The sequence below is a fragment of the Numenius arquata genome, chromosome 4 (assembly GCF_964106895.1).
Source record: "Numenius arquata chromosome 4, bNumArq3.hap1.1, whole genome shotgun sequence".
Classification (NCBI taxonomy): domain Eukaryota; kingdom Metazoa; phylum Chordata; class Aves; order Charadriiformes; family Scolopacidae; genus Numenius; species Numenius arquata.
In genome coordinates, this window is record NC_133579.1 from 31830106 (window position 1) to 31841780 (window position 11675).

An 11675-nucleotide genomic window follows, 5' to 3' on the forward strand; every position below is an offset into this window, starting at 1 on the left:
TGAATAAAATAGAAGTTTTTCCTACATTACTTTAAAAAATGTCGTATGCAGTCAGTCCTGAATAATGCCCCAAAATTAAGTTTACCCTGGATTTTTTCCTTCAACCCCTAGACATTATCAGTCTATCATTACATTTATTATTAGGTGTATGATTTTAGGAAATTTCCGTCTCTCCAACTGCATATAAATGTCTATAATTTCAAAAGATGTGGCAAAATCAGCCTTTAAGATCTTAAACGTTTGCTATGGAAAAAAGATGTTGAGCAAGCATAGTTTAAAGTATTTTATTGTTCTGGAAAATATTACACTTCTAGCTGGAATTCCCACTGTACGTACCGCTAATAATATCTATTATGTGAGGAAGAATTTTCAAAACTTTACAAAACCTTTTAACTGCACCCACTAGATAATCCATGGCTGAGCATTAGTACGGGTATGAGGTACTGTGACTGCAGATTTAAGATGGTCTTGCTATTTGTAAAAGGGCTTCTGCAGAAGCAATATTCGGTAAAAGTAGAAGTAGCAGCTTGATTCTGGGAAGTGACATCAAGAATCATCAGTCAAAGAACTCTACAACACAGAGATTATCTACAAAGGAGCTAGTCAGCAAGAACTGCAACAATATGAATAAATGCCACAATCATTTAAATAGCTTTTTAAACTTTATTAAACCTTCAAAACATACACAGAACCCGAACACACGTGAACGCGGCTCAAAACCCCACTTCAATAATCTTTTAACACTGACCAAAGAACAGGCTGGACAGTAAAAGGTAACAGTAGCAAATGAAAAGCCAAAAAAAAAGAGATTATGTTGCAACTTGTAGTTAAAAGATTTAAAAGAAAATTGCACAGTTGTTTATAGTTACAAAAGACATAATTAAAAAAAAAAGTCAAGTTGCTTCTCTTAGTATTACTGACATGTTAGAATTGGAGGATAAGTCTTCCCTGTGTAACCAGTCAAGGAATATTACTATGATCCATGATGCAACTGAATTATGATTATTGTGTTTGTGACAAAAAATCAAGAGCATAATTTTTTCCAGAAACTTCAAGAGATTGATAGAGCAACCACAAGATACGACTCTTTACTTAGTCTTGTTCTAACAATTTTATTTTTAAATCAGGGAATCAAAATTGCTGAAAGATTTATTTTTTGTTTCTGAGCTGAACTATATATAAAGTCTTATCAAACCAGTCTGACAGACTAAATCTGCCTCTGCATCAAGACTTATTCTGTCAAGAACAATGTTCTTGTCTCACGCTAGCCTAAGCGACAGAATCAAACACAGGCCCATTAAGTCCGTGCTACAGCCACCGATTTAAGCACTTTTAAGAAAAGAAAAAAAAACACAAAACTTTTTATTAACACCTTAATGCTGTTTTTTAATATAATATCCACTACTAAGCTTAAAAAAAGAAATTGTTTCTAGTAATTCTTGAGGCATAAAGTGCCCATTTTCTCTCTTCTGATTTATATCATTGTTCTGTTTTTACAGCTTACTGTTGACAGAGTGAGGTAATTCAACTACAATTTTTCCAATGTTTTTTCCCATGTACATGTAATCTACAGCACGGAATACAGACTCCAAGCCAGTGAACTTGCCCTCCGGAGACATGTCTCCAAAGTCCACCTCACAAACCAGGTCCCCTCTTTCATACATCTTGAGCAAGTCCTTCATAGCCATTTTGTATTCGGAAAGGTAATGGTTCAAGAAGAAACCCCGGATGCTGGCAGACTTCTTCAATAGCTTTGCTGGCAGGAACTCTGCTTTAACGGGCTGGAGGCCAGTAGGGTTCTGGTAGCCAGCGATAAACCCAATAACTATCAGGCGCCCTTTGGTAGCCAAGGAGTTAAGAGCCAAGTCAAACATCTTTCCCCCAACAGATTCATACACTACATCCACACCTTCGGGGTAGTCCCTCCTAAGAACAGATTCAACATTTTCAGTTTTATAGTTGATCGTACGGTCACAGCCAATGGATTTCAGAAAACCGCCCTTTTCATCACTGGAGCAGGTTCCAATTACGTGGCATTTTGCCTTCTTAGCAAGCTGCACAGCGAACTGGCCTGTTCCTCCAGCCGCTGCTGTCACCAGAACCTTCTTGCCTTCAGACAGCTCTCCCAGCTCTTTCAAACTGATGTATGCGGTAGCACCACTTACCATTAAAGTAAGAAACTCGGGTTTCACAGAGGGTAGAGGAACTGCTTGTTTGGCAGGCACAACTGTGTATTCAGCAAAGGAACCTGCTTTCACGTAGGCCACAGCTTGACCCACTGTATAATCAGCGCTAGCACTGAGTCCTAATGCTACCACATCACCGACACCTTCAAAACCTATGTCAAATGGGGGTTTAACTGATGCATCATATCGACCAGCTGAGTAGTTTATGTCAGATGCATTAATGCCGACAAATCTAGAAGAAAACAAAAATGTATTAACAAGATTTATTCCTTACCAAGTCTTTGTCGTATGAGAAACCTTCAATTTAAATCTGTGGGATAAGTACGAGACTTTTTCTCATTATGGGTATGTATGAATAATGAGTATACTCCAGAGACTACTTCCATCAGACTTTTGTAGTTTACATTCTGTTAGTCTAGAATTAAAGATAAATTTGCTAAAAGAAAAAAAAAAAAACAAAAAACCCAAACCCCAACTTTTATTTTTCTCAGGTCAATTTGACCAAACTAAGCAAACTAAAAATAATTCTGTAAAAGATTAAAAGATGAAAATTAATTGCTCACTTTATACACGATGTGAAAACACTGAAGAATAAAACGTGCAAAGCGGTAAATATGTTGGTTCTAGCAACAAATTTACATTTTTGAATATAATAATACTGTTAATGACTAACGATCATATTAACTATCGATGTCATTTGCAAGGTCATGTTACTGTAGGCAAGTACTTTTTAATTGATGGAGTCACTACAGCAAATTTGCCTTTTGATGTAGCTAATGTCAACGTTAAAATATTTTTCTTTATATAAATTACTTGTAACACATCAAAACAACCTTGCACAGAAGGACTAATATTATAAGAATGAGTATCAGGTCCTACTGACCTCTAACAGGTAAAAATGGATGCCAATTATTTTAATTTTTTCATAAAAAGGTAGAGACATTCTCACAACTTGATTAAGCACTAGGAGATAATGCCTAAAAGAAAGTTATGATCTAGCTTAAACACAAAGAACACTTTAGTAACACATTCTTTTTAGAAACCGTAACAATATCTCTATACAGGCAAGGGAAGAGAGACTGGAGAAGATTCCGTTAGATGGAAAATGTAAAAAAGAAATGCATGCAACAGAAAACACCAGGACTGTTACTGCATGTGAAAGTGACAACCTGAAAGGTGTCCTTGATACCATGCAAAAACTGCAGAAGTACGCACACAGTGCACTTTTAATCAAGAGATTCAAATCATATGTGTGTGTAGTTTTAAATTGCTTGCACACAGAGCGAGGAGAACTAAAACCACTTCGCTCATTTTGATTTCCTTCATTCTTTATAGCATGTGGAGCCTCAAACTTTCACCAACGTGATGTGTTATATATAAAAAGACATGTACGCATAAACATATCCATGCATACAATAGGTGAAAGTGACTGTTGCTCTTGTTAATTTTGCCTTTAGTTCACTGCTCAGCCGCAACAAAAAATGCCTACGTCTTGTTCGTAGGTACAAAAAATCCCCTATTACCCTGCTTTGGGGTAACTTTTATAGGGTACTGCTAAAAGATGTGTAAAATTTGGTAGCGGAGCAGCAGCTTCCGAGGCAAACCGTGTCCCTCGGGCGCCAAGGCGAAGGGCTCGGAGCACCGAGGCGAGTCGTGCCGGCGCTGCACTAGCCTCATCCAGCTTTTGCACCCCAACTTGTGCCGAAGGGAGCCGAGGGTGAAAGGCCAGCGGGGAGCTGTGCTCGCCCCCTCCCCGGTCTCATCCTTTTGCCCAACGGGGGGCTCTCGGTAGCCGTCAGGCCAGCCCCCAGGCGCTCACTCAGCCCCCGGCCCCAACCCGAAAGGCAGGTCCTCGCTCCCCGCTGGGCTGAGCCTCCCTCCTCCTGAGCCCAGCTACCGGCGCACATCTGGTTTCGCCCGGTGCGGAGCAGCCGTGCCCTTGGCTGGGGCAGTGCACCCTAGAGAAGGGGGCGGGGGGGGAGGGGGGGCAGATTGCTGCTGGTAATAGTAACGACCCCTCCGTCTACTTCCCTCTAGGAGTTTCCCCCTCTTTTCAGTGCTGCGCTGCAGCGGGGAGAGCACAAAGGCAGGTAAATAACCGGCTGAGGACAAAAAAAACTTTGCGTGGGGCGAAGGGGCGAGTCGTGCCGAGGGCCGTGCGGGACTCCAGCACACGCACCGCTGCTTTTGTTCTGCAGCCGGAGAGGATGCAAGTCCTTCCCCGCCCGGGCCGCACCGCAACTTGTCCGTGCGGCTGCAGGGCGCACAGGTTGGTGCTGCCCGGCCGCCTCCCCGCCGCGCCGGGCGAGGTGCGGGGCTTCCTGCGGGGCTGGGGTGGCCGGGAGCCGGCGAGGGATGCGGGGGCGCCCGGGACAGCGGGCCCCGGCCCTGCCAACGGGCGGAGCTCTGCGGCGGGAGAGGGTCCGGCGGGCCGGGCAGCCCTGCCCGCCGCTGCCCGCTCGGCACTGGGGCGGACAAAGCCGCCTGCGCTGCCCCGCTGTGCGGGGGGCTCGTCCCCGCCGCCCGCCCGCCCCCCCGCACGGACACGGACACGGACACGCGTGCACACACACCCGCTCCTTCCCCGTCCCTGCGGGGCTGCTGGGCCACGGGAAATAGTTCTCCCTGAGCTCCTAGGCTCATCATTATTAATCAATACAGCCTGCCGTCCAGCCCTCCCCCACGATTTTTTTTTTAAACTCCCTTTTTATTGTGTGCAAACTCAAAACTCCTGTTCGCATTGTACCGGCTTTTTTTTTTTTTTTTTTTTTTTTTAAGGTTCCTTATTCCATTAGATTTCTCGCACGTTAAAACGATCGTACGCAGCGTCTAGATTAAAACATATTGTCTAATTTGCCTTGTCATTCCAGCTGACAAAAGGGAGGTGGTAGGATGTGCCCGCAGTTTCTTAGATTATTTTGCTTTTAGAAGTAGGAATAAGTACGATTTCCAAGTTAAAGATCAGTTTACTAACTTCTGAGACTGAGAAAAGGAGAGCACGGAAGTAACAATTACTTGGGGTGCTGGTGGATTTTAAGACCTTTCAGACCTTTTATATTGTCTTGTTTTACTTTCTCACTTAAAATGTGTTATTTAATCTAGCAGTTTCTAATTGCTTGCTCCTTCAACGTTTCAAGATGTAAACCTAAAGGGAAAAAAAAAAAAAAAAAAAGCTAGAGACTGGCTTTTCCCAAAATAATTACGCACATTGAGTCACCCGTTTTATTTATACTCAACAGTGTTGAACCCCCCGTATTGTTTGTTACAGAAAACAGGAGGACACCGCCGAGGGGAGGAAATGCTGCTTTTCGTACCACAACAAAGCATGAGACACTGAAAACCAGCACCACAGCCTTAAACACAGACAAAACAAAGTCATCCAAAACAGTACTATGCAAGAAAAACATTATTTAGACCAAACGCTCAGCAGGAAGAGTCTTCCACTTTTCCCACTGTGATCCATTACTCCCTTGGTTCAAAAACTTTCTCAACCCATCTTACTCCCTTTTCCATAAACTTTTTCCCCATCTTGCAGCCCAATAGTAAATCGTTACAGGTATTTCAAAACCGAAATGTGTCACTTCTTCAAGAAAATCTCGAAAATGCCCCAACAACTTTAAAAAGGACCAAATCTTCACAGCCTTTGAGTCCTTATCCTGCAATAAAACGGAGGAACCTCGCCATCCCCCCCTCCCCCCCGCAACAGGACAAACGGACACGCGAAGCTTAAATGGCTTCGTCAAGGGTTTTTTTATTCACTTTTTCCCTCTCCTCCTCTCCTACACAGAATTTAAGTTTTTTTTTTAAAAAAAATTGCTTTAAATGGATTTCTAATTTTGAAGAATTTCTGAATAAAGGATGTATTATTTTTTTCTCTATAAAAAAGTAGACATAAGGGTTACTGGCTTACTTCTCTAAAGGAGAGGAAAGGGGGAAGAAAGTTCCCTCAAACTGCATCTTATTTTAAAGTATCTATCCATACAGGAACTCAGTGCATTTTAATTTCCCATTCCCCTAAATCCCAAACCAGATTTTATTGTGGTGGATGAGGATTGTTTTGCATAAAAAGCTCAAAGCAATTAATACTATTCATGGGCGTGACTGGGACTAAAATGAACAAATCCGCAAATGCACTCTTGGAACTCAAGTCCTTTATTGTTTTAATTGTATGTTTCTACCTATTAGGAAATGTATAGCTATATTTAGTGCTTGCTTTTTTAAAAAACTAAATAAAGCCAGGGACCCATCCTTTAGGGATGGGAAAATGCTTCCCCAGAGTGACAAGAGAGGGGGAAACATTCAGAACTCGCTTCCTGCTGCAGCTCGTATGAGGAGAATGTTATTCAGTAACGTGATCTCATGTCTTCTGTGATATTCCCCAGAAAATAATAATAAATAGAAAGGAAATGCCACAGAACACCAAATAATACAAACCGTATAAACTCTAAATCTAGACTTCATCACTCACCTCTCCCTCCCCTCCATTCCCACTCGTGTGGTGTGTGTGTGTCTGTACAGGAACATGTGTGTAATAGGCTGATGTGTTAAATCCCAGTAATTGCCTGCCTGAATCCGTGGACCAGCTCCTGCCTTTAGTCTGGTACAAGCTCTGCGCCTCAGCTCTTTTACCATGAGGTGTGCACTTTCCCCTAGCACCCAGGGAGCCCACCCAGCAAAGGGAGGGAGGAAAGAAGAGTTACACTGGAAGCTGTATAAAAAAATGAATAAATTTTTAAAAATCACAGCGGGGGGAGGGGGGGGAGCAGGAGGATGAGAAAGACTCCAAGTGCGTGTGTGAGGGGGAGGGGATTTGAGAAACAAGGATGTCGCTCTGCCTTGCATTACCCGAGTAGAGACTTGCTACTTGTATCTCAAGTCTTTCGACCTCTTCCACGAAAAGGAATTTAACTCCAGCCTGATGGCTGTTTCATGGTCATTAGTGGATGTAGCAACACAATGTTTTAGACTTTGAGGTTTGGAGGGAATTTGGGTCTCAGAAATCCTAGTGGGAGATGTCAGCATCGGATTAAAGTGCCACAGAAGCTTTCTCGTCAGCTCCTGGAAGACTGCCTGTTCTTTCTCCTTACCCCTTCTGTACTATGTATTTGTGTTACATATGGACACACGCTAGAGATTACACATACATACGCACACACATAGTCACACACTGCCTTAATAGAACTTCCATCGTTCTCAAGCCAATTTAGTGCTTCTTAACGTCTTTAAGCTCCAACGGAGAGCATGGCAAACTATGTGTTACTACGATTTCCTTTTTTGACAAGAACCTGAGAGTGCTGCTTTCTTCTGTGCCAGCCACGCAGTCTGCTCCGAAGTTCCCATAGTTTCACCTTCCCCTCGTGGGCAGAGAAACCTCTGAACTTAAAAAGGCTCCCTTTTAAGCCTAAGAAACAACAACGTTTAGGAAGGAGCCACCGAAAACAAACAGGTTTATGGAGACGGCTGGGGGGAGGCACGTTTCGTCCTCAGAGTCTTCATTTCATGGCGAGGGGGTCACCGCGCCGGACGGGCAGACCTAGCGCCGGCGCAGGATTTACGGCGTATTATGTTAAGCAAAATGTCACCTCCTCACTCTCCGCCCGACCCGGCTCCGCTCTAAAAGCCGCCAACAACTGCGGGCTCGCGTCCTGCCCAGCGAGGCCCAGGACGGCCGGGCCGGGCCCGGCCCGCTCCGCCGCCGTGCGGCCGCCCTACCCCCTCCCCTCCCCGCCGCCCGCTTTTGGCGCGCAGAGGCGGGGGTGGTGCCGGGGCCGGCAGGGCGGCGGGCCCCGGCCCTCTGCCTCCCCGGTGAGTCACGGCGGGCGGAGGGTTAGTGGCGGGCGGGACACGCCGCGGCGGGGGGGAGGAGAAAGGCGTGCGGGGCGGCGGTGGCGGGGTCGCAGAGAGGAGAGCGGCTGGCTGGTGCTCGCAGGCACGTCACGATATCGGGGGCACACGGCTGTAGGTTAGAGCGTCCCCGAGAGAGTCGTGTGGATAGGATGGGGGCACGCTGACGCCCCGGGGGCTGCCTGCGCCTAACGGGACCGGGGAGGGACTCGCAAGCGCTTCCCGGCGTCTCGCTCCCTCCTCGGCGCTCGCTGAGCGTAAAACTTGCCTCTTCCCCGCCTCGGCACGGGGGCCCCCGAGGTGTTTCCCCTCCTTCGGGCCGGCCTACGCCAGGAGCAGCACACCACCTCCAACCCCCCTCCCCCCCCCCAGACACACACCCCCGCCAGGGAAAGAGGAGGAGGAGGAAGTGTCACCCACACACACGTTGAAGGGGTGACCGGACTGTAGCACCAGCCGTTCAAAACAACAAACAACAACAATAAAATTAAATTAACAGTCGCCAGATGGCAGCTGGTACAACTTTGGAGCCGATCTCCAAAGTGAGGGAGGACGTGTGAGGGAGCAGGCCACAAGGTGCGAGCAGCCGCAGGGGCCGGGGCCGGGTCGCGGGGGGGGGGGGGGGGGGGGGGCGGGCGCTCACCTGTTCCTGACAAGGAGGTCTCCGTCTCCCGGCAGCGGCACGGGGGAGTCCTGCCGCAGGGTAACCGCTTCTCTGAAGTTTTGGCTCAGCTTGGTCACCACCAGCTTCTTCATGGAGCTGGGGATGGACGAGCCCTGGAAATCCAGAAAGTGACGGGAGTAGGACATGTCCAGGATGGGCCGCGGCCGGCTGCCACCGAAGTAGGACCAAGCGGGACCCGCCGCGGCGCAGGAGGGCTGCTGCTGCCGCCGCCACCACCAGCACCGCGGTGCCCGGGAGCTCAGCAAAGCCACGCTTTTTGCGCTAAAACTCATGCCCTGCCTCGCCTCTCCTCTCCCCCCAACCCCCGCCCCCGTCCGGGAGAGCTCCAGCTGGGGATTCTCCAGGCAGCTCGCAGGACCCGGCGGGAGAAACTCCGCACGCAGCTATTTGTGTATGTAAATACAAGCCCTGTGCGGCGAGCCGCAGCCTGCCTCCGACCTCCCCCCCTCCCCGGCCAGCCCCTCCGCCACACGGAAACGCCGCCAGAGGAGCAGCGGCAAAGATGGTTCCCCCCGGCAGCCGGTCGTCTTCTGCGTTACCGGGGAGCGACGCCGGCCCTCTCCGGCGGCCGCCCGCCCCTGCCAGCGGCTGCGCCCGGCTGTGCCTGACCTGCCTCACCACACACACACACACACGGCGGGCACTGCCTGCCCCACGCCGCCGCCGCGCCTCAAGGACGGCAACCGGGGCCTCTCTCTGTCAGGGAGTCCGGTGTACGGAAGGCTGGATTTTTCTCCTAAAGGTCGCTTTTAATTTGCACGCTGCCTCTGACTAAGGGATTTAAGAAACAGGAGAGAGAGAGAGAGAAATAAACGCCTCGGATCCCCTTCCCTTCCCTCCCCGCCCCGGTCTTTAGTTCACAAAAAGAGGATATCTTTCTACCAAAAGAAAAAAAAAATAAAGTAGAAAGAAAGCACGGTAAATTATCAAATCGATAAAGGTTAGAGGAGTGGAGAGAAGTTGCAGCGGATCTTCTCGTGTTATTAGCCGCCGCCGCGGAGCCGCTGCCCGCCGGGGGGAGGCTCCGCCCCTTCCGTGCGAAACGTTCACTTCCCTCGCAAGGTGGTACGAATCAACCCCGAGCCGTTAGCCGCCGCGCGCGGGCGCCGGGGCCGGGGCGCGCGCGGCGGCGGCGGTGGTGGCCGTGGCCGTTACGGCCGTTGCTGAGGCGCGGGCTGTGAGGCGCAGCGCGGTGAGGGGATTGAAAAAGGCCCAGCTCTTCTCACCGCCGGGAGGGAGCGGCGGCAGTAGTAGTAGTAGTAGTAGTAGTGGCGGCGGGGTGCCCCCGCGGCGGGCGGCGACCCCTCCGGCCGGGAGGGAACGCTTAACGGGCTGCTGTCAGTCAGTCAGTCAGTCGGTCGGTCGGTCGGTCAGTCAGTCAGTGTGGGTCGCGGGGGTTTCCCCTGCTCCCCGTTGGCTGTCAGAAAAACCTTTTATTTATTTATTTATTTATTTATTTATTTTCTTTGTTTCTCCTTAAAATAAATCTCACCTCTCGCTGTAGAAGACGTTTGGGAGAGGGGAACCTGCGCAGGAAACCAACTGGGTCGAGGGACCCAAGTAAATGTTGTGATAGAGACGCCAATCCCAACTTGGTACAACTGCGAGGAGGGAGGGAGGGAGGGAGAGGAGAGAGGGAGGAGATGTAATAGAGATGTTGCACCGATGTCGGACGAGCCCACGTGTAATTCCTAGAATTAACTCCATCCTACCAGGATAAACAGCTCATTGCTTAATTGTGCGGTATTAATAATTAAAAGGAGAAAAAAAAATACATCCCATTCTGCCCGAAAGAGAGCAAAATTGCAGTTCCGGGTGTTTTCCTTCAGGAATCAGCTGGGTGGTTTTTATTTGCTTTCTTGACTTAAAAAAAGAAAGGGAAGAACCCTTCTGTTCTTGCAGTTAACATTATATAAATCCCCAGACACATACTGTGCAAAATCTATTAGCAGCATGTTTCATATGCTGCAGTTCTTGCTCTGCAATCTGTTGGTATTTTAAAGTAAGGGTGAACTGTAATCTCCCACAAATCATTTTTAATTCAATGCCGGTTAGACGTGTGCCACGGTGAGGTATCATCTCCTGCCTTTTTTTTGTGTGTGTGTTGTGGGTTTTTTGGTTTTTTTTTTTTAAGTTTGCTGGAACAAGACCTCTGCTGAAGTTAAATCAGCACATGCGTCTTGCACAGCACTTTAGCAAGTGGATTATAATAACAACCCCCTCAACGCGTGTCTCACATGAGGAATCTTTTATGCCGCGCTGTATTAAGACTTCTTTTTTTGTCATATTGTTTAGCTCTGGGAAAGGGGGGGGGTGTGTGAAAAAAAAATGAAAACAAAGCAATTAAAAAGATTGACAGGTATGGGTTTGTGTGAGACCTATTTGTAATTGTCAGGGTGACGTGGGCAAGAGGAGGAGGAGTAACAAACTGAAGCAGGAAAAGCAGCTCGATGTGTCTGTCTATCAGTTGAGACTGTCTGAGAGCCCTGGGATCCGAATGTGTGTTATATTTCAGTGAAAAGAGAAGAGAGGGAGAGTGGATCTCTTTCTCTCCCAGGAGTTTAGGGGGGGGGGACAGTTCACGTTAATCTCTCCCACTCAGTGAATGTCTTTTCTTCCTCCCCCCCCCCCTCCCTCTTTGCACACACTCTCCGGGGTTTTTCTTGGTTTTGGCAATTTTTTTGTGTGTGTGTTGTTTTTTTGGTGTTTTTTTTTTTCCTTCTTCTGTTGCAGCTCAAGATCAGCCAAAAAAAAAATCCATGATAAAAAAACGTGTTTGCATTATATTTAGTATCAGAAGAAGCTTCGATTTGTTGGAGGAAAAAAAAAAGGAGAGCAAGAGAGAAAAGTAGTCCTCTCCGGTGGTGACACTGTTTGATCTGTGACTGTTTGGAAGGTGGAGGAGTGACTGACATTTCCCATCCGGTGTATATGTATGTATGGGGGCTTTACTCCTTTTT

General features: G+C 47.8%; 1 protein-coding gene across 1 annotated transcript; it reads right to left on the reverse strand.

Annotated features, from left to right (window-relative positions):
• Nucleotides 1–646: 646 nt before the first annotated feature.
• On the reverse strand, nucleotides 647–9712 carry PTGR3 (prostaglandin reductase 3). The gene is made up of 2 exons (XM_074146569.1): nucleotides 8674–9712; nucleotides 647–2418 (listed from the first exon to the last, which is right to left on the reverse strand). The coding sequence occupies exons 1-2, from the start codon at nucleotides 8985–8987 to the stop codon at nucleotides 1494–1496; spliced, it is 1239 nt and encodes a 412-aa protein (XP_074002670.1). The 5' UTR covers nucleotides 8988–9712; the 3' UTR covers nucleotides 647–1493.
• Nucleotides 9713–11675: the final 1963 nt, after the last annotated feature.